This window comes from Eretmochelys imbricata, chromosome 2 (genome assembly GCF_965152235.1).
Source record: "Eretmochelys imbricata isolate rEreImb1 chromosome 2, rEreImb1.hap1, whole genome shotgun sequence".
In the NCBI taxonomy this organism is placed as follows: Eukaryota; Metazoa; Chordata; order Testudines; family Cheloniidae; genus Eretmochelys; species Eretmochelys imbricata.
Window position 1 is genome coordinate 252,002,690 of NC_135573.1, and position 26,745 is coordinate 252,029,434.

At 44.1% G+C, this 26,745-nt stretch overlaps 1 protein-coding gene across 1 annotated transcript in view; it reads right to left on the reverse strand.

Moving 5' to 3' along the window:
• The window catches only part of DPP6 (dipeptidyl peptidase like 6), a 614,028-nt gene that overhangs the window by 177,571 nt on the left and 409,712 nt on the right, over window positions 1-26,745 (reverse strand). The window contains exon 6 of the mRNA XM_077809495.1: window positions 13,084-13,136. Coding sequence (XP_077665621.1) covers window positions 13,084-13,136 — 53 coding nt within the window. The remainder of the gene's footprint in view (window positions 1-13,083; window positions 13,137-26,745) is intronic.

Here is a 26,745-nt window from a genome sequence, read left to right on the forward strand (position 1 = left end):
AGGGGTTTTTTGAGGGGGAGAGAGGGATTGTTAGGGAGTTGGGGAGCCTCTCCCATGCAGATGCTGGCTGACCACTAGCCTCTCCCATTCAGTCAGGCACATCTGCCCCCCATCCCCATGTGTCCCTGCACTCCCTCTCCCTCATCCCTATGTGTCCTTGCACCCCCACTCAGCCATCCCCATCCTCTGTTCCTATGTGTCCCTGAACCTCTCACCCTCTTGTCTCAATATGTCCCTGCACTTCCACTTAGCCACTCCCCTCCCCCTGACCCCATGTGGCCCTGCACCCCCACACTCCCACATGTCCATGCACCACCACTCCCATTCATAGATTCATAGATTCATAGAATATCAGAGTTGGAAGGGACCTCAGGAGGTCATCTAGTCCAACCCCCTGCTCAAAGCAGGACCAATCCCCAATTTTTGCTCCATTTCCCTAAATGGCCCCCTTAAGGATTGAACTCACAACCCTGGGTTTAGCAGGCCAATGCTATTCAGCCCCTGGCTCAATGCTTTCACCACAGTAGCTGTTTTGCCCCTGCCCCAGTTAGTCCCCCCCACTAGCCCTTCTGAACCCCAAGCTATGTGATCTCCCAGCAGCCCTGTGTGCCCCACTCTGTCTGTTTCCCCCATATCCCTTGCCTCCTCACCTCGCCCCATGGGCAGGGTGCTGTGAGGAAAGCAGCCTCTCCTTCTCCCTCTCTGTGGCTGGCTGCTCAGGCCCTGAGCCTGCTGCCCTCTCTTCTGGCACCACATCAGCCCCTGGTGGGTGAAAGGTGTAATTGCAGTGCTTTGCTGGCAGAATCTATTTTCTGTGGGGAACAAAAAAATCTGTAGGGGACATGAATTCTGCATGCATGCAGTGGTGCAGAATTTTCCCCAGGAGTATAGAACTATCATTTATAACAATCATTCAGGCCTCTCTGAAGATGCTGTGTTTCTCACAGCTACTTGTATGTAGGCCTTGCAGTTTTTTCTGAACCTTCCCTTGTGGTCTCATTTGTACAGGATGTTGGCTTGAAAATGGGTGATTTTGGATAAATCTTCATGCACTATTAGTTAGTTCATACAATGTTTATTAATGAACCGCTTCCATTACACATTTCTACTATTTTTATTGTACACCATCCTTTTCTGTAACCAAACACTCTTTACATTCGCCTTCATTTCCAAACCTGGAAATCACTGAGAACACTCCTATTAAAGGTTTACTGTCTCTTCTTTAGTCCCTTAAACTTGTGATTGATTTTAGTGCTTGGGAAGTGAGGGAACAATATTTACTGTTTTGAACCAGATAGAAGATGGCGCAGGTGTGCAAACATCCCCAATGCACCTCTATCTTGACTTGTTTAAACCCTGCTATGCTAGGTCTAAGTCTTTCTAGAGGAGAGACTGCTAAATTGTTCCAAACAGGATGGTGGATGTGTACGAGCAGAAGGACTCTAAAGAACTGTGAAGACTCTACAGTTAAGCATGTGTGACGTATGATAAGAAAAGCAAGATGGAACACAAAAATCATTGTAGAAGAGATTACGGGAACTAAAAATGTGTCCAAGTACAAAAGAACCAAAGGTACAGTAGTGACTTTGAGAGAAAAAGCAAATCTTCCAAGAGATAGGAAGGTTATTTCTAACAGATGGAAAAGACATTGTTAAACAATTAAATGACTTGTTTACTTCAGTGTACACAAAGGAGGAGAAGAGACAGATGTCAGAAAGAGAAACACTTCCCAGGAGACACACAGATCTACAGAAAGGCCCAGAAAGAGAGAGAGAGAAGAAAACAAAATATAGAAGGGAATCAAAGACATGCTGGAACAATTAATCAAGGACTTAGACTGTCTGAAGATGCAGCACTAGGACCCCTCTCCTCACCCCACATTTTAATGTAAGTGCTTAAATAGATTGGAAAACCTCTCCTGAGCTCTTTTGAGCTCTTTCTCTTTTAAGCGTGCATGTATGTGTGTGCACATGAACGTATGCAAGCCCACACACCCAAACATATTTAAAATGTCTTGAGAAATAACCCAACATTTTATTGTACAGCCCACTTCATGTAAGCCCCAAGCAGTGTTTTTCAATGATTAAAGGAAAATGCAGGAAATGAAAGCAAATGAAACCCACTGAAGGTTCAAGCACAGCTATATAGGAGATCTGTGGTTTGGTCTTAAAAACAACCAGGGATACCACACATTTCACCCACAGGCACTGAATTCCAGACATGGAGCATAAAACACAAAAGCACCAGGTAACAAAAAAAGTTTGCTCAACAGAGTCAGCAACCCAGTCAAATTCAGCCACAAATGTAAGGAGTCTAATCAGCCTAGCTGACTACAGTCTGTCTGTGTGGCTACCGCATACAACGATGTAATATCTGGCAGTAGGCCAAGCACAACCTGGCAAAAATGCTAATACAACATTAAAATCAATCATCTGTCAGAGCAGGAGCCAGTGGATGTCCATTCGGAACGATGTAAAATTCATGGCACAGGCTGGTCTTTGTTGTGAAATTGTGAAAACACTGGAGGTGATTTAAAAATCCAGCAGAAATTGGGAAATGGTAAGGAGTTACAGTAATCTAGTCTGGAGGAATGGAGGCATTGACTGGAATCTCTAGTTTTCTCTAAGCATCTGCAGATGCTGGAAATGGTCTTTATGTTCCTCATGTGACATCTTGAAAGTGCATATGACAGAGATTTTAAAAAAAAAACTTTTGGTTCCACTGCTGGAATCATGTCTAGTCCACACAAAGGGACGGTGAAGAGGTGACAGTCTCCAAGGGACAAAATAAGCCACTTAAAAGCCATTTTCTCTGACTGGTGTTTAACTCCATTAAGTTTTTGCAGCTATCTAGTCTTGGAGCTCCATGAGGCAGAAGGTGAATCTTCCACGGGAATCAGCAGGGTCTCAAATAAGTCAGGTTAGCAATCAACAGCTGAGGTGTAGCAATAAAACCCAGACCTTGAAAGGACTCCCCTGAGAGGGAGACTAGAAATGTTAAAGCGAGTAGGACTACGTGGGATACCGTACATTTACAGTAGCCATGTGTCTTCTCCGATTGACCCATGACATCAGCCTCCACTACCCACTTGTCAGGTTTTCAAACAAGCACCTTCGCGCTTTCTCCCATGCTGCAAACCACATGTTTGCGAGGTGATCCACGAAATTACTTCATTCTCCATCTTCAAATCCCTTCTCAGAAAGCTCCTTTGCCGTGATGCATACGGACATCTTGATAATGGCTAGCCTGTTGGTGTGCTGCCTGTCACCCTGACCAATATTGCTTCACTGGTCACTTGCACTCCCGCATCTGTCCTTATCCATCTGTTCCCAGTTGTCTTAGACTGTAAGCGCCTTAGGGCAGGGACCCTCTTTTGGGTCTGTGTTTATACAGAGCCTAGCACAAAGGGGTCCTGGTCCATGACTGGGGCTCCTAGGTGCTCCCACAATACAAACAATAAATAAAAATGTGAAGATCAGCTCTCCCAAATAAGAAAATGGGGAGGGAAGGGGCTAGAGAGACCCTGATGTAAAACCTATATACTTCAGAAGTGATCTCTGGAAGATCCTAGGACCAACAAACCTCGTATTTACACCTCAGCATTGCATCTCCTAAAAATCAGCTGGGTCATTGGTTCAGATTGGGAAACACCACTTAGTGAAGCCCCAACACCTTCCTACATACAGCACCTAAGTATTCCTTAGAGCAGCAGCTCTACTAAGAAAGGTTTGGTCCCTTTCCCCTCCCCCCTGGACTGCTTGCCACCCCACCTCATTCCCTCCACTACAGATGTTCCTAGATGTGGTTCCTAAATGTGGTTAATTCTGCCTACCACCAAGAAAGGTGACCGCACTCCTGTCCCTGTTATTTCATTAGTTGTCCCCTGAAATCACTTGGTTTCCAGGTCCTGTAGACGATCCCCGCAGGCTGAGAGGGGGTCCTTTACCAGTGGGTGGGCTTCTGCCCGCCCACTTCCTGGATCCCAATAGGACCAAGAAAGGCTGTTTGAGAACTTCTGCCTTGGAGATTCCCATCCAACTGCCCTGGACTGACTTGTAAGATCTATTGGGATTACAGCACATGGAGGCAATGCCTGCAGAGAGCCATTCTGGGCACCAAGATCTCAGAGGAGATATGGTTGAGATAAATCAGTAAGGACCTAATCTTGCTTCTATTTCCCCCCCGCCACCCCCAAACCAACAACTTTGAATTCATTGGAAGCAGGATCAGGCCCTCAGTTCTGGCAAGAGGTTGGTTCTTGGGTTTGTTGTCTGATGTAATCTATCACTTTGTATTACTGGGTTTTAGATAAACAAGACTGACTTGGTATTTTACATATCTTTTTGAAAGCTAGGACTCTGTCTTCAGATTTCATTTTCATGTCAAGTCAACAGGACTAGAGGCAATCTTGGAGGGTTGAGTGTGTGTGTGTGTGTTTCAAGGATGGTAGAACACACCTTTCTGTTAAATGCCATCGACTCAAGCTGGGTTTACTCATCAGACAAAAGATCCAAGATGTACTTTTAGAAGACCCATTATTACTAGACTCCTGTCAATGAGGACATGGTCACTGATAGGCAGTGCTACAATTAACTTGATTTTACATACATTTTAAAACTGGATTAATAAAATACATTCCTTATTTAGAAGGAACAATGCACTACTCCATCCCTATAATTCTGCCAAACAAAAGAAATGCATACACCTGAAGTACATGCGTAAGGGGAAGTCTTCACATCTGAAATCTCATGGTGGGGATTCTCCCTCTCACCCACGTGTGCACTCACATGCACCCCTGCATATGTAAGGATCCTTTGTGCCTTGATCTCTCCCTCACATATATGATGGTGGAGAAGATCAGTCACCTTTATTTCCCATTGCTCCTTCTCCTCTTCCGTACGCCATGGTGGGTGTTTTGTGAGGCCAAGATCTGTGCCAAGGGGTGGGATGGGAGAAGGAAGACCCGGTGCGGATATGTATCATTCCCCTCTTCCAGTTTCAAAGTGCCTCATCCACCAGGGACCATATTATGTTTTCCACAGAGAATCCGCTCCCAGGGTCAGCAGCAGCCAGAAGAGTCCCTAGTAGCATGGTGCTGATGAAGGGAACCAGAGCCCATGAGACACACTAACATCATTGCATGCATTAGTGCACAGTTTGGAGAGGTGCTTAGCATCCTTACCCCCACTGAAACCCACAGGAGTGGGGAGGTGCTCAGCACCTTGTACGATTGGGCCCTGAGGCTGCAATTTTTTTCTAAGGACTACCATGCCTTTGTTTGTGCTTTGCAATGCACTATGCACAAAATAGCATGTTACATAATTGAACAATAATGCACCCAGATTTTAAATGGGCTTAACAACTTTATGAGCCTACAGTGTGCATAGCTGCAAATGTTAATCAAAGTTCATGCCTGTAGGGTCTATCTACTGTGTGATAGGGGCCAACGCACAAATGGGCCCCTTGGGGAAATGCATCTGGTTTACTTCTGTGTAACATGAAAATCCCATGGCATCTTGTACATCAGCAAAAACAAAACAAAACAAAACAAGAAACAAAAAAAGCAGCTCCTCCAACCTCCAAACAAATGCAGAAAACGTCCCAGCTAAAGAAATAAACAAAACAAAAGAAAAACCCTGTGCATTCTCTTCTATTCTATTTCAGGATGTGTGCTACAGAAAAGCAGAACAATTGAAAGGGCTTCTACAAACGTGTGTGGCCTGCTTTGTGGTGAATGATGGCACTGTAATCTAATGGTTTCTCACTTTCCTCTATCTTCATTGTTCTGTTTCTAACTGTGGTCTTTGTACCATGTTTAAAATGCTGGGTATAAACAAGGAGTGAAACTCAGCCCCATCTGCTGAGATTTGGTGCTGGCCAGTTTGGTGAAGGGTATACACCCTGCAGAGTTGGGGGTTGGTTGGGAGGTAGCTCTAGCCTGGGGGAAGATGGAAGAGATTCACAAAAAAAACATCAACCCATGGGGATGAACAGGGAATCCTCCTGAAATGATGCGGTGCTGATCTGCTGAAAGGGATTTCCCTCTAACTGTGCACACCAGAGATCCAAATGGAACTGCATTTCAAATCTGAATCTCTTTTGCAGAGCAGTCTCTTGATGGGGGATAAAAACAACACGGAGTCCAAAACTTGATGGGGGATGTTGCCCTAAGCATGGGCTCTGTTGGATAAAATGGCTGGTGCTTTCTTACTAAAGGAAACAAAATGGGCTTTAAAAACAAACAAATGCCCTTGTAATAACTTAGCCAGTGTACAATGGCCTGTAGAGTTTGAGGTTCAGATCAATTTAAAATAGCAACAAGTTCATTGACCCAACATCATCTCTATCAGGGCTTTGTCCAAAGCCAACTGAAATGAACGGAAAGATTCACACTGACTTCACTGGGCTTTATCACACTGTGTTCACCCACTGCTAATTCTTCTGTTCTCAAGAACAAAATAAAAAATAAGCCTATTGCAACATGAGGATATTATTGTTTATAGAGAGACACAGGTGTGCATGGAACTTTGCAGGCAAAGGTCCCTGAGCTCACAGTGTAAATTAGATTGAAAAGACAACAAAAATAATATTTTTTATTTGACCAACTTCTGTTGGTAACAGAGAGAAGCTTTCAAGCCTACACAGACCTCTCTTTTTGAGGTCAGGCTACAACAACAATAGATGGAACAAAAATGATGGCAGCAATACTCAGGCAAGTGGAGGAAGAAAAGAAAGTAGCAGTGATAGGAGAGCATAGATTTTTCTAAGTGAATGAAAGGTATTTGTTCCATATTTGTTTAACATACTTCACATCACTAAATTTTTACATACAGTTGTAGGAGGAGCTATATATGTATAGGTAAGTGAGAGAGAGAAAATCACTCGTTTCTGCTAGTTAAAATCCGATTAGCTGCAAATAGATATAATAATAGTACTTTGCCCTTCTGTAGCATTTGCCATCCAAGTATCTCAAACATTAATGAATAAAATCTCACAACAGCTGTGCATGGTAGATAAATAGCATTATCATCCCTGTTTTAAGAGTTGGGGAAACAGAGGCACAGTGAAGTTATTTGACTTGCCACCGTGTTCAAATACTATAGTGATGTGTAGCAATCAAAGGAAGAGGTGAAATCAAAAGAAGTCAGTGGCAGAGCCAGGAACTGAACCCAGTTCTCTTTACTCCCAGTACTTTTGTTTCTTTTAGCCATGAGACTAAATATTAAATAATTTCTTCCTCCTGTCACAGACCCTAAGTGTTATGATAAAATCTTACTGTCCTTCAACGAGAAAGATTTTAGTCTCTACTGCTTTGCAATGAGATTCTTGTGTGTTTGTGATAACTATCTTTCTGTATACAAAGTCTGATTTGGCTTTCTTTATTTTATTTTATTTTATTCTGTTTACTATCAGTAGCTGGTGTAAGGGACACAGGGTGAATCTGAACATTAGTGGGAGTTGTACAGTGAAATCTACACACACTGCTTTGAAAATGTATCCCTGATGCACAAAGAGCAAAATTCTCCTATTTCTTATCCATTGTGGGGATCTCTACTGCAGATTTGGCACTTAGTCCACGCACAGAACTTTTCTTGATGCTAATCAGAGTTCTGTGTGGGGGATGAGTGTGGAATATTGAATAGAGTTCTACACTGTGGATATGAAGAGCATAACTGTGCTCTAAGATTTCTCCTTGGCTATGCCTACCAGCTGCCTCTTGTTACACAGTATAAATCTGGCAAGAAGAGTAAATCCTGCCTAGAAGCTGTTGTGCACAATTCCCTCCTCTCCGCATACAATGTAATCGCTGCTAAATCTCCTCCTGTCTGAGCCTTACAAGCACATTTGAGAATTCTGCTTTGGGTTTTTTTTTTCTCTCACATATTGTGGCGAGGGTTCATTGCTTGGCGGTCAGTAGCAATCTTTTCCTACCAGTAGTGCTAAAGGATAACAATCAGCTCAGAAACAAATGAACAGCAGGAAGTTTGACAGACTGTACTTTTAATGCTAAGTTTTACTTTGGGCATTTTAAAAATAAAGCAGAACTGAAAATGGTGTCTTTTTTAGGCCCTGGTGAAGGCAACAGATATAGGTACTTGGAAAAAGAACAATCAAATGCTACCTCTTCCATAGGGGCTGCCATACCAGAACAGACCTGTGGTCCAGCTAGTGCCGCATGCTGTTTTAAACAGCGGCCAGTAACCAACAACCTCGAGGTCAGTGTAGTAGGCACTCATGCAATAACCTGCCTTCTGAAGCACTCAAGAGACCTGGGTTCTAGTCCCAGCTCTGCTACTGTCTTGCTGGGTGACCTTAGGCAAGTCAGTTCCTCCTCAGTTTCCCCATTTGAAAAACAGGGATAATGATACTAACCTCCTTTGTAAAGTGCTTTGAGAGCTAGGGACAAAAAGCATTAGATAAGAGATGGTGATTATTCAGTGCAAGGTTCCAGTGCAGAGCCCCAGTGGAAAAGACAAAAAAACCCATACAGTCCATTAAACACTGTGTTGGTTTATTAAATAATGTAAATCAGTAATAGGCACCACACAGCAAGAGCACGAATAACATGTAATAAAACCTAACAAGAAATAGGGAGTCATATGATGTAGTTCAATACAAAAACTTTGGCAAGTGGTTCTCAAGGGGAAGAGTCAAGCAGGAAGATATTTTTTCAATCTAGCTGAAGAATGCAGTGCTCATCCTGCAGACTGTACACAAATCATATATTTCTTCCACCTCAGTGGAAGATTTGTCTGCGGGGCTGGGCAGTTGGGGCCTAGCAAGGATCAATTACACTGAGTAACTCTAGTGAGCAGAATTCATGCTCCCATGAGTAAACAAAAGAACAACAATCAGAAATTAACAAATAGGATTGTATTTATGTTCAGTGCCTACCACAATGCGGTCCTGGTCCAGGAATGGAGCTCATAAGTGCTATTGCAACACAAATAATAAATAATAACAGGTGGCCACTGACAGCTTGGCAAGTGAAGCCATCATGTTGCACTAGAAGCTTTGCAAAAGTATTTTAAAATGCAGGTAACAAGCCATTTCCATCAGGTTCCTTGACAGCACCAGTAAGAGAAAAACAAATGTGTGATACAAAGCTGTGTCTGATGAAACACCTGCTAAATTTTACAAAAGTAACAAATCCACTAGATGGCACCCAAGAACAGTATGAGCTTCACTGCTCTGACACTTGATAGAAAGAAAACAGGGGTACAGGTAGTGGGTGCCATGTTTCTAGCTCTGTTGAGCAGCCTTTAAAAAAAAAATAAAGCAAAAAACCCCCTATGCTCTTGAAAATAAGAACAATTATAGACCCATAAATCAGTCCCTTCATAAAAAAACTAAAACCCTTCTTAACATCAGTGGACCACAGAAATCTGAAGGGAAATTTGGCAAAATCTATGGGGGATTTTTATCCTGAATCTACAAAAAAATCTGTAGAAATCTGAGATAATGGGAGGGGAAGGGAAGGGTTTAAAACTCTGCAGGGATTATTTTCCCTTCTTCTTCAACCTCATACTTTGTTTTTAATAAGATACTATGAGGCTTATCTCTGCTATCATTTATCACTCACTCTGCACAAGGGGCTCAGACCCACTTCTCTTACTCACACAAACAATTTGATATACATCTCCAAAGGCACTGAAAGGAGTAAGGGTTTCCAGATCGGGACATTTCACACACTATTTGCCAGTGTCTTCACTTGAACTGTACATTGTAAACTAGAGGTGGACCCAAGTCAAGCTCCCAACCAGAACTTGGGGAAAGTTCAAATCTAAAGCCAAACTTTGGTGGCTCAGATCCATCTCTGTTTATAATCATAACCAGGATCTGCAGGAAACCAGCAAAAAAATCAGTAATTTCCCTTAAAAAAAGCAATTTATGGAGAGAATTGAATTAAATTAATGTCATGTTCTTTAAAAGTGGTGACACTAATTGGCTCCCTTATTAGGAAATCCCAGCAGAGGCAGCAAGGGCTGAATGAGCGTGAAGGCTGAACTACCTACTCCTCTCATTATGAAAGGTCAGAGCTGCGGGCGAGGAAGGTGGGTGAGACAGTTCAGGGAAACTTACACTGGCACAGCCCATGGGGTATACGTTCTGTGGAATTCACATTTAGAAACAGAAGGACTGAGATGGGCTGGGGTCACAGCTAATGTGGACACCTAGGCTCAAGCTGTGGCCACTGGCTTGGAAGCATGAGCAGGCCCCAAGCTCCTCAGCTGGCAGCACATACTAACAGGGTACATAGGCTGCCTCGTTTTGCAGCAGAAGTAGGGTGCACTGCACCTGACAGGGCTTTGGGGGAAGGACATGAGGGTGTTCTGGGACAGGATTTGGGGCTGAGCAGCTTTCTGGGAGAGTTGTCATTTTTACTGACTGCAAGCTGAGGTAAATGGTTCCCTCCATTTGATTATTTAAGGCTGGTGGCTAGTGACATTAATTTGTTTGCATATTGGTACTACATCTGCTGGGTGGTTATTGTAAGTTTAATTGCTGTCAAGGCGCTCAAAGTGTTTACAAGAGCTTTGTTCAGGAATGTCAAATCTAAAGAAATACAATAAAATAAATACTCTGCTCTAAGGCAGGTGTGTGTGTGTGTCCCTACTAGGTCAACAGCCTCCCCTCCCCACTCCCACCCAGTGTGATGCGAGAGTTTTGTTCTCTAAATGAAAGCACTGCTTTTGAGTTGTGCGTCATCTTTCCTTGCCCACTATCACACCACTCAGTTGGGACCACCCTTTTAACTATATCCACTAGAATTTCCTACATCATGTGCAAAATTCCAAATATATTTCTAGAAGATTATAAATTCCCCTTCAGTAGCCCTCCTCAAGGGTTGCATTTACAATGTACTTATTGCACTATTGCATCATGCAACATTACCCACTGGGAAAAAAGTGAGTTGTAGCTCACGAAAGCTTATGCTCAAATAAATTGGTTAGTCTCTAAGGTGCCACAAGTACTCCTTTTCTTTTTGCGGATACAGACTAACACAGCTGCTACTCTGAAACAACTTGCTAGTTGCTCTACAATACAGATAAAAATGTGAGCTTGCGAGATCTACATATACTTACACAACCCGATCACACTATGTGATCAACACATTTCATAACACCAAACAGAGCAATCCTACCAATTCTCTCCATTAAAATATCTTCCTGCTCTACCAACACATCATACTCTGAGAAAACAGACAGGACTCTGACGTAACTCAGTGCCTCCTGGCACTATATTCCTTTCAGAATCTTCACTTCACACTGAATGAATAAATGAAATCAAAAGTATTCATCCAACAGCATGGTTCCATTACAGAATAAAATAAAGATTCAATATGAGATGTAAATTTGGTGGGGTGGATGATGAACGATTCTGTGGTAGTAGTGAACTGTCTGGATTCCTAAATTGCTAATTTAGAGAGTTTCTAACATTTGGGGATTTTTTAAAATATATATATGTGCGGAAAACAGAATTTCTGTAAAGAAAGCACAGTGATGTTTCTTGGCTGTTAACTGGACACCACTGAAAGAAATTCTCTATGTGAACTCTTTTTTAACTAAGTGGGGGCATATACTGAGATATCTCCTTGACACAACATCTGCACATTACCAGCCTTGTAAGAAACTAAACATGATGTCTGTTTGTCAGACTGAGGTCTAAATCATACTCTGAAGTTAGGAATTTATTTTCAAACCTAAAATCAGAGAGACCTTTAACAGGAAAACTACGCTCCAGCTTTTTAAGTTATTTAGGTGTTGCTGCACTCAGCATCACAACATCTAATTGATTTAGGAGCCTAAATCTCATTTTCAAAAGGCATCTAGGAGTCTAAACTGCACTGGCAGTCAATGGGATTTAGACTGCTGAGTACCTAGATCCCTTTTGAAAATGATATTTAAGCTCCTAAATCGTTTAGGCATTGCCATGCTGAGCACAGCAACACCTAAATACCTTTAAAAATTTGTGCCGACATGACTAAATTCTTTCATGCTTGAATTTTTATAAAAAGTATTATATTAATAATTGCTTTCCAAGAGATCATTATAAATACTTTGTATTTCTACTTTCCTGTTACATATAAAAATATGGTAGGATAAACATACTGAAAAATGTAAAACCAATTTTTGGGCCACATTTTGATATCCACTTCCTTGTGGTTGGTGGTAACTTATTCATCGAATACCCACTGACTTCAGTGGGGCTTCACGTGGAGAAAGGTACTATAGAATATTGCAATCCAGCACTTTATAAAAAGGCATGTAACATCTCTTCTCCTCCTCCCATTTTGTCTACTTAGGCACTTATCCTGCCAAACTTTATGCACAACTGTTCACAGGATCCTGATTCAACAAAGCACTTAAACACATACTTAATTTCATGCAGATGCTTAAGCTCAATTGAAATAAAAAATCCCATTGAAGTCAGTGGGACTTAAGCAAGTGCTTAAGTGCTTTGCTAGATAAGAGCCATCTGTAGTGTCATTGAGTTCACTGAAACTACTCAGGAGCATAACAAAAGGCACACTTGCAAGTCTTTGCAGGAGCTGACTTTTAGGTATGAGAAATGCTTACCACCTGTTTGGACACTCTCTATAGGAATAATAAACCAGTGAAAGAATACAGTGAATAGCAAACTAGAGCTTTAGTTTGAGAATTGCACTTACAATATTCTAATAACAGCAAAGTACAGGTCTATTGTATCTCCCCATTTTTGCTGGTAAAAATTTGCACGTGACTAGTAGCTAGTGTGATATTCAGAGTACACAAATTTATGTTTACTTCCCAGTTTTTAGCTATTTATACTACATTCCAGCCAACAGCATGAATACTATTAATACTACATATTATAATATTTATAATAATATTTATACTACATTCCAGCCAACCACTCCCTCTCCCGGAAGTGGACTACTTTTGTTTCTTTCAGGTTCTGTTCTGTTCTACAACACACAGTACAGTGGATGCTAGACTGCTGCACAGAAATTGTTATTGGCAAATCATTAGTTGTATCTTGTATTACTTTGTAGAATTTTAAATTGCTGTGTTTTAAAATGAAGACTGAATTATTGCTTACCCAAAAGGTATTTTGCTGAGGACATAATATGCCGTAAACGAATGCTGATACACCTGCAAAATGAAATTTAAAAGAAAACAAGATTAGTAATGTAATCTATGTTAACAGGGCTCATATCAATGCAAAGTCTAGCATTTTACGGCAAGGGAGCTGTTATGAATACTTTGTAATCTGTACTGGAAAGGAACGATAAATTAATTCACCTAATGGTGATATGTGATATTCATCTCACACCTTGTTAAAATGTTTGGCAAACTGTATCCATCCAGATGCTCTGTGTCGTTGCCATGGCTACCAGGTCTTTGATTAAGGTAGGGCACATGCTCCCAGCAATGGCTAAATATAGAACAATCCTTAATGAGGACACCTTGGTCAGTTGAAGACAGGCGACATGGTTATAACAAGACACAACAGGGATATGGTATATACTGCAACACCCTTTCGTAGCCATCAGAGGAAAGCTGGCTGATTTTGGGCTCAGCAATGACTTAAGGTCTGTTTGACCCTGAGAGAGGCTGAATAGCATCTTCAACTTTCACTGACTTTTCTGGGAGGTGAGGGCACTCCTCACCTCACAGGATTAGGCCCTTTGAGAAGGGAAAATTTACTACTTGTTTTAATGGTTTAAAACTTGATGGACGGATTTTCAGTGTGAATTGATTTGTCCCGGGGATTTCTGATTGCTCAGTGGGAGGAATGGGCGCTCAGCACTTGTGAAAGTTAGGCTGCTAATGTGGGTATGTAAATATAGATTTAGGTATCTGACTTTAGGCATCCATGCTTTCAAACTCTGGTCCATTGCTTTAACTTAAAACACATTAAAAAGTCAACATTTACCCACATAGACCACTCCATGGCATCTGGGATATCACTCTGATTTCAATGTCTAGTTTATGTGGCCCCCCACCTTTGCTCATAAAGCACTTGAACTTTGTCATAGATTGAGGGTCTCTTGAATAGTAGTCCTCTATACATACACAACATCACTGTACTCTTTCCAGGAGTTACCTATTATCTTGTACAAAATATTCTGACTATTCCCACAGACCAACAGACATCCTAAAGGGTGATAGAAGCCTTGATGTGACCATAACACAGACCTATTACCACCCTCACACACTAACTAAAATCTGTTTGATTGTGATGCCACAGCCAGGGCCACAGAATACAAGACGATGCTATAGAATTGAGGAGAAGCAAATGCAGAAATTAGTTTAAAAACTGGCTGCAGTATCTAGCTGCTTTCCTTCCTTCTTTATCCTGCTCCTTGTTTTGTTCACATTGTAGACACTGATTAATGTGACACAGTCAGGAGGGTTAGGGCGAAAGTGTAGGTTTCATTATATAAATTACAAAATAGTCAAACAACAATAATAGAAGAGCTTTGTGAAATTTTTAAAAATGAAAGTGTGAGGGCCAACATGTTGCTTAACTCAACAGGGATTGAACTAGAGACCTCCAGAGATGATATCAGCATTTGCTACAGCTTGAGCTAGCCTGATGCACAAGGCTTCAGCAGACCCACCTCTTGTGGATTGGGCAGAGAGGGAAACCTAATACACGCTGATTACTGGGTTACCAACACAGACACTCCTTTGTAGCAATTGCAACCCAAACATTGCAGCCTTGTGCCAGTGCATGAAAGCCAGTGAATGAAAGGGGGAAGCAGCCATCAGGGTGTAGAGGGAGCTGTCTCCCAAAAGCTGGAGGTATGACACCGGAACAATATCTAATTGGTTATAGATGGCAATCTGCACCTTTTGTCTCTATTCATTCATTCCTTTACAGCCACAAACTCCTTCAGAGAGCATCACAAAATCACATCCTATTAATGTGTGTTAGGATTCTGAGTCTCTGATTTACTTGATAGATATGCAAAACCACTTGTAGCTTAGACAACTACTTCATGACTACACACCTGAGAAGGCTCAGGAATGCAAATGACTTTGCTGCAGTTTCGCATTTATTTATGCTGAACATGTCCCCTCCACCCCTCTGAGATGGTGCAATGCTAATTAGTGTTGTATTTCCCTCCCAGCCCTTAATTCCATTAAGTTTGCTGAGGTCTCCTCAGAGGTCACAAAGTTTAAACTTGGAGAGCTGTAGTGTGAATCTGAAGGTAGCATAGGTCCCTAGGTTTTACTTTAGTGTTACTGAAGTTATAAAGCTGTTCTGATTCCCCAAAGGGAAAGAATGGGAATAGCAAATCCTGAATACAAAGGAGAAATGCTGCATGGAGCTATACAGTAAAATCTTGGCACAGCTAAGCTAGAAACCATTTCAGAAATGTCCTATAAGATTTTTCATGTGAAGTCAGACCAAACTGTCCTCAGAATAATTCCCTTTATACCTGTATTTAAAACTACCAGGGTCCATAAATACTGAGCACTGTTCATCTTTAAAATGCCTCGGAACCACTAAATATTCCTCCAAAGCCTCTAGGAAGGGGGAAAAATGGGGAAGACAGGTTAAGTTCAGGACTAGAACATGACTCTCTTGCTTATTAACATAGGCAGGTTTTCAAACAGGACAGGACTATTCCACGTATCTGAAGACAGTTGAAGTACCAGTATAAACACTGTCAGGCTCACACAAAGGAGAAGGAGAGGAGATGACAAATGGAGTGGGCAGGCGAACAGATAGGGCAACTGCTAGGAAAGGCATTGGTTAGTGCTTTTTCCTGTGGTTACTATAGATTACAGGCAGCCATGTTAGAAGGCGCAACACCACAGCAATTAGCAGAGTCTGAGGCACAGTGGTTGTTAAGTGCAAGAGACACAGAGATTGAGAGGGTAAACTGGATGGGGTGGGGAAAATGGGAGTGGAAGGGAGCTCATACTGGAGCAGCAGAAGGGAAGAGCCTGTGTCTTGCAGAGGGTGGCCAAACTTTGCTCGTCCTTTGAGGACTGCTTTATTATCTGATCATCATCACACACCCGCTCAGGTCTGGGACCAACCCTTACAGATGCACACAGGATCATCTTTCATTAAAGAGAGAGACCAATCTCTCTCTGTTTTATGAGTCTATCATGTTACATTGGCTTTACCTGTGGTGTGCTGTCTCCTAAGGGGACTCGCCATGACTTGTCACTCATGGCAGCAACAGTTGCTCATGTGAGCCATCCCACTGAATCCCTGATATCAAAGGACTAGTTATGAGAATAAAGTTTGCAAGAACAGGTCCTAGCTGTGCTACTTCACCTCTTATCCTTATTAGACTATGGGCTGCAATGGCTCTGGTTACTCCCACTGTCCCATACATGCTGAGATTACACATGGGTAGGCATATTCCTAAAATAGAAAGGGATGCAAAAGAGACCTTGGTGCAATATGAAATAGCTGGATCTTTCTTTGGTATGAGAATCAGAACTAAATTAGTCCAAAGTCCTGGGAGAATGGCTAGAGTTATCTAATATCTCTATGGAAATTTCTGTTGACTTCTGATGGAATTTGGAGCAATTTTCTTATTTACCTGCCGAAATGTCCCCCAAAGGGCAAAACATCGGACAGAGAGACCTGGAATCAAAGACTCAGGCTTTGTGGCTGGCAAACTCTTCAAAGTTATTTTCTGTGTGTTTGAGTTACATGTTCCAATAAATGATCAACTGAAGAATTTCTGATGATAAGTATCGGACTTTCCTAACAGCATGGACACGAGGGAACCCTCTCCCCTCCTGTGGTCAGTTCACTTCTCCATTCACACAGGTTGGCTAAACTTTGACTTAGAGGAACAACATGGTTTAATGAGGTGAGTGACAAAGGGAGAGGAATTCATTAATTTTAATCCCAGCTGTGCCAAAGACTCACTTGGTGGTAAGTCATGAAATCTCTCAGTCTCTCATGTTCTGCACCAATACAAGGAGAAGAGGGGAAGAGGGAAGATAATGCTACTTATCTGCTTCCCTGGGGCATTGTGAGGAGTTGCACAGCTTTGGAGCTCTCAGCCCTGATCCTTGCCTAAACCCAAGCAGCTTGCAGCACAACCAAGGATAGGGGTGTGTGAAAAAGGCTTGGTTTGAAGCAACCTGTTTTTACTCCCTAGATCCTAGGCTGGATATGTGCCAGGCCATTTCCCAAGTGTAAATTAGAGCAAGATTAGGGCTGCTCTACATTACAGCTGCTACCAATGGGCCCAAGGAGGATCAGGTCACAGAAAATCCTCAGCCATGTTCCCTATGCCAGCTGCAGGTAGCATAGAAGTCACTGTGCCAAACCTATGCCATCAGAGGATCTCCCTCCATTGGGCTGATCATCCTGCAATCAGCTACATAGGTCTTTTCCACTTCTCATCCACATTATCCACAGCAACAGTCGCATGCCTTCTTCGCAATGGTACCAAATGACAAGACAGATTCAGTACCTAAGAGCCTAAAAGGCAATTATTTTATCTAAAATTCAGAGACATACAGATTTGACTACACTCTGCCCTGAAACCATTGACTTCATTTCATACCTTCATCCACCCAGGCGTAGAACTTCCAGCACCTTCCAGCCCCTAGCACTGAGGAATAAGGTAGTGTGTCTATAATGTCTCCACAGAAGCTCTGGGCCAGCAAAGCACTTGAGCATGTGCTGCTGAAGTACATGAGTAGCTCCATGGATTTGACCCCACCTATTCATTGGCAGTGCTTAAAGTTAAGTACTTGTTTAAGTGAGGTGATTGCACTCTCAGCAAATTTGCGGACGATACTAAACTGGGAGGAGTGGTAGATACGCTGGAGGGCAGGGATAGGATACAGAAGGACCTAGACAAATTGCAGGATTGGGCCAAAAGAAATCTGATGAGGTTCAATAAGGATAAGTGCAGGGTCCTGCACTTAGGACGGAAGAATCCAATGCACCACTACAGACTAGGGACCGAATGGCTAGGCAGCAGTTCTGCGGAAAAGGACCTAGGGGTGACAGTGGACGAGAAGCTGGATATGAGTCAGCAGTGTGCCCTTGTTGCCAAGAAGGCCAATGGCATTTTGAGATGTATAAGTAGGGGCATAGCGAGCAGATCGAGGGACCTGATTGTCCCCCTCTATTTGACATTGGTGAGGCCTCATCTGGAGTAGTGTGTCCAGTTTTGGGCCCCACACTACAAGAAGGATGTGGATAAATTGGAGAGAGTCCAGCGAAGGGCAACAAAAATGATTAGGGGTCTAGAACACATGACTTATGAGGACAGGCTGAGGGAACTGGGATTGTTTAGCCTGCAGAAGAGAAGAATGAGGGGGGATTTGATAGCTGCTTTCAACTACCTGAAAGGGGGTTCCAAAGAGGATGGCTCTAGACTGTTCTCAATGGTAGCAGATGACAGAACGAGGAGTAATGGTCTCAAGTTGCAGTGGGGGAGGTTTAGATTGGATATTAGGAAAAACTTTTTCACTAAGAGGGTGGTGAAACACTGGAATGCGTTACCTAGGGAGGTGGTAGAATCTCCTTCCTTAGAGGTTTTTAAGGTCAGGCTTGACAAAGCCCTGGCTGGGATGATTTAACTGGGAATTGGTCCTGCTTCGAGCAGGGGGTTGGACTAGATGACCTTCAGGGGTCCCTTCCAACCCTGATATTCTATGGTTCTATGATTCTATGTTGTACTGGGGAGTCCATAGCCCTTGCTCCTGCCCCAAAACTCATCACAGCTCCAGCAGCATCTGATAGTGCTCCAACGGTCAGAAGGACGGCATAACTCTCTTTTCCTCCCAGACTCTGGCACAGATAGCTGATCTCCCCCTACTCCTGTGCTTCACAGTCAGGTCATAGCTGCCCCTAACATGGGTGTGTTTCCACTCTTCCTATCGTCCAGTAGAGCCACACACAGCCAGACAGAATCTGGCTATAAAATGGTTGTTTCCTATCATCACTGATTTTAAAGGTTTCCTAACCTTCTTTAAAAATGTCACTAGAAGATTTTAGATTCGGCATCATACAATTATATCCCAAAGAGGAACATAAAGAGAAAGGAAACCAAATTAAGAGATCAGACCACCTCCCGGAAAGGAAATGGTTAGAAGAGAAGGACAGAAGACTGATCTATTTTCCGATATCTCTGCTGCCATGCAAGTGATTTGCTTTTACAGATGGAAAAGTAATCAAATTTCAGAGAAAAATGAATCACTAATTAGAAATATTCAGAAACAAAACAGAAACAGAGTAGCTGAGGATCAGAAAATGTCTTAGACGCTAAGGCTCCAGGGTATGCGAAATATCTCCCCATGAGAAAAACATGGAGCACAAACTGAAAGGATTGAGACTCAAAGCTGAAAACATAATTATCACCTTATAAATTGAAAAATTACTTATTAAGAATGTCATTGGGCCAGTTTAAAAAAGGAAAATCAACAGGGTGGTAACTCACCAAATCCTGCTCAAATATGAAGTTCACTAGGGTCCTCCAAGGGCAATCTTACTCTTACAAACCTTAATCTTACAAACCTTACTCTTGCACCACTGGTCACTGAACTCAGAAGTCCAATTTATTGGCAGTTCACAAGAGGAAAAACATTTTAGAACAGGGGCGGGCAAACTTTTTGGCCTGAGGGCCACATCGGGTTTCAGAAATTGTATGGAGGGCCGGTTAGGAAAAGCTGTGCCTCCGCCCCCTATCCATCCCCCCCTTGCTTCTCGCCCCCTGACACCTCCCCCCGGGACTCCGGCCCCATCCAACCCCCCTGTTCCTTGACGGCCACCCCAGGACCCCTGCCCCATCTACCCCCACCCCACTCCCTGTCCCCTGACCGCCCCCGGAACCCCTGACCCTGACTGCCCCCCACCGCCCCATCCAACCCCCCCCTCCTTCCTGACTACCCCCCCAGGATCCCGCCCCCATTCAACTCCCCCCGTTCCCCACCCTCTGATTGCCCCAACCGCATCCACTCCCCCACCCCCTAAGCACCACCCTGAACTCCCCTACCCTCTATCGAACCCCCCCGCCCCGCTCCCTGCCCCCTTACCATGCAGCGCAGAGCAATGGTGGCTGCCAGCGCTACAGCTGTGCCGCCCAGAGCATTGCACCGGTGCAGTGTAGTAAATTGCTCTCCATAACTGCTACCAGTAGCATATTCCTACGCGGAGCAGTTTAATACACTACACCAGCATCAAGGTGCACTGAGGCTGCGGGGGAGGGGGAACAGCAAGGGAGGGGCCGGGGGGCTAGCCTCCCCGGCCGGGAGCACTGGGGCTGGGCACGATGGTCCCGCGGGCCGTAGTTTGCCCACCTCTGCTCTGAATCCTCACTGGACTCAAACTATTCTTGTAATCATCTGTCCCTTTTCCTCTCAAATGAGAAAAGCAGTACAAATAAAGCTCAGATGGTGTGTGAAACTGGAGCTGCTAGATCTGCCAGCAAAGTCCTCCATTAATATCTCTAACAATGTGGTTTGTCAGCAGAAGATTTATATAGGTCATTTTTCCTATCTTCACTGCAATTGTGCAATGCAGAAATGAATATATCAGTGTCAGACCAAACACATGAGGCTGTGGCACTTTAAGAGAGTTAACTATTAATACCACTTCAGAGTGGAACAGTAACCCACACTGTGATGCAGGAGACTCAGGATAAAAGAGGCCTTGGGACATTTCACTCTTTAGGCCTGTGGAATATAACTAGGCTCTGAAGCTGACAAACTAAGAGTACCAAGAAGGAGAAAAACAAGATCATGAGTGGAACACAGTGACAACATATTTCTCTGCTGTACTAAGGGACAGGTGGGGGTGCAAGGGACCTGCTTTATTATCTACTAAAGGGATCAACAGGAGAACTGTGTCCAGAGAGGAAATAACATCCAGATGTTAGTGGTAGGCTGTGTTACACATTATTAAGACTGCCTCCGTATAGCGTGCATTATGCGTGCTAAAACAGATGACCCATAGTAACAGCCTGTTCACTTTTCTATTGTCACATCCGTTCCTGAGTCAATCAATCACTAAGAAGTAATACTCGGTTGTTACTTCCTGGTGGTTTAAATCTTCCTGCACTGAAAAGACTAATTGTCAGATTAAAAAAAATCATCACAGTTCCTCTTTGTTAAATTCTTTAAAGAATTGGAACAAATCAATGCACCCCACTGGGTAATATTTCAGTATTTTTATACCAGGATAACACAAAAGTCTAAATTTTCATTGTATGATTAATTATATTCTAAACCACGCTGTGAGCCCATTGATTTTAATGGGACTTCTATGGGCTGAGATTAGTCAGTTCATAATTTGGAACATTTTTCTGTTTACTAACCAAACATGAATGAAGTCCTGTTTCCGTACTGGCTACTGTATGTTACTTAATAGGCAGGAAAGATCCACTTTTTTTAACTGGACACTGTAACCATGGCAACGTTCTGCTAAACTTTTAACCTCCTCAAACACATAAAATGCAATTACATTTTTCTTCTTGCTTTTATATATGAATGACTTATAACACTAGGAGCAACCTCCAGCTGAGGCATTTCCTACTGCTTTGGAGATGGCTCTCAGCTTCTCCTCTAGGTGGCGACAGATTGTGAGGTAATGCTCTTCCCACCTATCATTATTATCGGATCAAAGCACCGTCACCATTTTATCGCTAACAAGAGTTCCATAAGAACCTTGTTTCCTGCAGAACCAGTTCAACTATGTAAATATCTACATCTTCGACAGTCACTGCAATCCAAGAATGTGGAATCCATGCAGTTATACCTGTGTCCTAAACTCAGGGAAGCTCTGCTATTTGCAAGGAGAGAGAGCCAATGGATAACTTCATGTAATTGGAGGCTTTATTTCCACCTCTCTAATCTTTTGTATTTATCACGGTGCCTCTCTGATGTGTCACCTTTCCTTCTGTGGCAGAGGATTCTGCTTTTTCTCTGCACCTGTGACAGGGATGTACAAACACCACACTGAGCAACAAGGGGTTAAGGAAGTACTCTGGGCTCACCGGTAGGAAATATGCCAACTAGAGAAGGAATTAAAAGGCAGGGGAGAAGCTCATTTGAGGACAGACCAGGGAAGAGGGCAGACCAGGGGAGAGAGCAGACCGGCTACTGGCATCTCCAGAAGAGACGAGCTGAGGGAAGACAGAATCTCTCCCTAAACAACTGCCCAAAGGACCCTCCACGGGGGAAGGGAGGGCCTGCTGCAGAGACAGCCTGAGGGGAATATAAACTCTGGACTTGATTGAGCCCCTTCATTTTCTGTTTCCACTACCCCAGTGGGGGGAAAGGCCTTGGACTGAGCTGGCCCAGGAGGCTGGGCCATACCACAGGAGGAGGCGGTCGTTATCCGAGAGCAAAAGGAGAATGACCTGCTCTACACAGCCACCAGAAGGTGCCTCGGGCTGAACAGATAAGCCTCACCTGCCTTACCCCAGATGGCAACCTTGGGACAACAGCAGGGAGGTGGGTAGGAAGTGTGCCCAGGGGGGCCACCTTAAGCATCCTCAACTGTCAGACCGCTGATAGCCCTCAAAGGGCCCTGGGTCAGAGCCTGGTGGAGTGGGAGGCCCAGGCTCCCCTACCAACAACCCCCCTGCACATCAGGACTAAGCCCTGATCACTAGGAAGCACTTCCCTACCAACCTATCCCAAGCGAAAGCCATCAGATAATCCTATTTGCTTTCTTCCTTCCCAAGTAATATATCCCTAACTATGGTGCTATGAACTGTGTGTGTCTGCCTGTCATCCCATTCCTCAAGCAACGCTGCACATTCTTTGCAGCTATCCTAAATTAAGAAGACCGTAATCAAGGTCAGGCACCTCTTGTGTCTCGGCTCACTTGACAGTCAAATAAACAGACGCGACTGTTAAACACATTATTTGGCAGGGAGATCTCCCCATGTCCCACTGCACAGTATTCACATGGCTAAACAAGAGGATAAACACATGTAATGTACCCACTGCTACAAAGAAAGCCTACCGTGAACTTCCTATAGAAGGATATAGAGGTGAGCAGAGCCTCTGACAGATCAGGAATGGTGGAAGTGGGCTTGGTACTTAGCTGCAGTTGTCTCTCTGGAACTGATGGACAGACAAAGCATTCTGGCACTGAGGATCTTTGCTATTCTCTCCATAGTCTGTGGAAACTGACTTGACTTAATTTGGGACCATATATATTAGTTACAGTGACACATATCTACTTACAGGTGTAGGCCAAATTGTGGCCTGTCCTGTTCACCCACACAGGGAAGTGAGGGAGCATAAACTCCCCTCCTTTATCCTTACTCCCTTGCACCAGCTACTCATACCTCAGGTAGCAGTAGAGGGGACAGCAACGGCTGAGGGGCTTCTAGGTCACCTCCCATACACATGGAGAGGGAGGGCAGCAAATGGTACTTAAAAAGTGTTTGTACTGGGGTTGAGAGAAGGAAATGTATCCAAGTCCACTCAAACCAGTCTGCTTAAGACTGCAGACCTGAATCCTAATATCAGCAGAAGATTAAGGATGGATCCTAGTTTCTGGGCTAGGCAGCGGAAAGGGCCCAACCGAACACTGAGTCAGGGACAAACTAAGGGTTAGATTCTGATCTCATTTACACCAGTAATTTACATGGAGCAACTCCACTGACATCACTGGAGAGATTCCAGGTTTACGCTAGCAGAACAGATCAGAGATTGCCTAGGGAGTCTGCCAAGCACTGGGAAGAACAGAAGAGTTTTTTGAAGGAAGTGGAACAGAAAGGAATGGTCTGTGCATGGGATGGAGCCTGGGAGGAAGAGAAAGGAGAGGTGGAACAGCAGGAAGAGTCTGTGCAAGGGGCTGATTTTTTTTTGTATGGTGGGGCTGATGTAGTCTTAGACCAAACATTCTGGGTCTGTACAACACAGTACTGGAACATTGCAACATCAGCCTAAAACAGCCCTCACTTTGTGAGCCCATCCTCAGAGCATGGACAGTGGAGACGGGTGGCTCCTTCTCGTCACACAACAGCAGAGGGCTCATGACACTATTCAACTAGCCGATCCAGAAATGCCCAGCTCTTCTCTGCTACCCACACGGTGGGTCTGGTCCCTTGGAGCACAAACACTTCCAGAGTGATATGGCATCATGATGTGAAAAAAAATCTGTGCCATAGGGTACTTGGTCCAGGTACATTTTAGGCTTTTGTGGCTAGAACTCAAACCTATTGTAATAAATCTACATGCTGCAAGCAACTGAAAAAACCACTATGCAGATCTCACATGCAGAGGCTGCTGGGAGCAGAACCCTGGTTCCTCAGCTCCAAAATAAAATGCCTCTAAACCAGCTAAGCTAAAAGAATACCCCATTAGCTGACAGCCCCAGCTCTAGTATGTAAAGTGCTAACCAGTAAAATAAAGTGTTTTAGCCAGACTAATGTGGATAGACTCTAGTACTGTAAGATAATAATGCTAGTTAATGTTGTACAAACTGAACTATCTAGAGCATAACTAGCTAGCGCATCTGAGAGTCTGTTGAGGGACAGTTTGTCAGTTTGACTGTGTGCTTGATTGTTTGAAAAGCGTGAATTGGGAGTGCTTTGTTCCAGGTGAGCCTTGAGTGGGCCTGACTGTTATAAAAAGCCAGTCAACTGCGAACCAGCTGAGCTGCGAACAGAGGGAGTTCACCTGGGGAGAGCCCACTGAGGCTTTCATCTTGCAGGCTTCTCTGAGCACCCCAGGAAGTTCTTAGAAGGAAGGTAATATGGATGGAGAGCGTTCAGCTGTTGTTACCTGCACAGGATGTGCCAGGTTTGTCCTTCTTCCACAGGACAGAAGCGAAAAAGTGCAAGCTGGTCTCCATATTGGAAGAGAAGGTTCAAGGTCTGGAGAAACAAGTATCGACCCAGCGTTGCATAAGAGAAACTGAAGATTTCCTGGACAGACATCAGGATATGCTTCTACAGACACAACATTCTGAAGAGTCAGAGCAGGCTGCGCAGCGGGGACAGAAGGACGGTGAAGAAATTTGGCAGCATGTGACCTCCAGAAAAAGAAAGGGGAGCGTCCATACCAGCAATGCAGATACAGGTAAGCAAACGTTTTCATGTTCTCTCCACAGGTACTAATGCGGAGAGTGGACTAGATGATACATCTGAGGGAAGGGAGCAGAAGGAGACTCCGCCAATTGGAAGGCATGAGATGCACTGTCCTAGGGATTTGGGTTCCACAACCACCACTCCCAAGAGAAGGAGGCGGCTGGCGGTGGTCGGAGACTCGCTCCTCAGGGTGACTGAGTCATCTATCTGCTGCCCCAACCGGGAAAACCGAGAAGTCTTCTGCTTTCTAGGAGCTAGGATTCACGATGTGACAGAGAGACTGCCGAGATGCATCAAGCCCTCGGATCGCTACCCCTTCCTGCTTCTCCACGTGGGCACCAATGATACTGCCAAGAATGACCTTGAGCGGATCACTGCAGACTACGTGGCTCTCAGAAGAAGGATAAAGTGAGGCGCAAGTGGTGTTCTCGTCCATCCTCCCAGTGGAAGGAAAAGGCCGGGGTAGAGACCGTCGAATCGTGGAAGTCAATGAATGGCTATGTAGGTGGTGTCGGAGAGAAGGCTTTGGATTCTTTGACCATGGGATGGTATTCCAAGAAGGAGGAGTTCTAGGCAGAGACGGGCTCCACCTAACGAAGAGAGAGAACAGCATCTTGGCAAGCAGGCTGGCTAACCTAGTGAGGAGGGCTTTAAACTAGGTTCACCGGGGGAAGGAGACCAAAGCCCTGAGGTAAGTGGGGAAGTGGGATACCAGGAGGAAGCACGAGCAGGAGAGCGCGAGAGGGGAGGGCTCCTGCCTCATACTGAGAAAGTGGGAGGATCAGCGAGTTATCTCAAGTGCCTATACACAAATGCAAGAAGCCTGGGAAACAAGCAGGGAGAACTGGAAGTCCTGGCACAGTCAAGGAATTATGATGTGATTGGAATAACAGAGACTTGGTGGGATAACTCACATGACTGGAGTACTATCATGGATGGATATAAACTATTCGGGAAGGACAGGCAGGGCAGAAAAGGTGGGGGAGTTGCACTGAATGTAAGAGAGCAGTATGACTGCTCAGAGCTCCCGTATGAAACTGCAGAAAAACCTGAGAGTCTCTGGATTAAGTTTAGAAGGGTGAACAACAAGGGTGATGTCGTGGTGGGAGTCTGCTATAGATCACCGGACCAGGGGGATGAGGTGGACAAGGCTTTCTTCCGGCAACTAATGGAAGTTACTAGATCACAGGCCCTGGTTCTCATGGGAGACTTCAATCACCCTGATATCTGCTGGGAGAGCAATACACCGGTGCACAGACAATCCAAGAAGTTTTTGGAAAGTGTAGGGGACAATTTCCTGGTGCAAGTGCTGGAGGAACCAACTTGGGGCAGAGCTCTTCTTGACCTGCTGCTCACAAACCGGGAAGAATTAGTAGGGGAACCAAAACTGAATGGGAACCTGGGAGGCAGTGACCATGAGATGGTCGAGTTCAGGATCCTGACACAAGGAAGAAAGGAAAGCAGCAGAATATGGACCCTGGACTTCAGAAAAGCAGACTTTGTCTCCCTCAAGGAACTGATGGGCAGGATCCGCTGGGAGAATAACATCAGGGGGAAAGGAGTCCAAGAGAACTGGCTGTATTTTAAAGAATCCTTATTGAGGTTAAAGGGACAAACCATCCCGATGTGTAGAAAGAATAGTAAATTGGCAGGCAATCAGCTTGGCTTAACAGTGAAATCCTTGCTGATCTTAAACACAAAAAAGAAGCTTACAA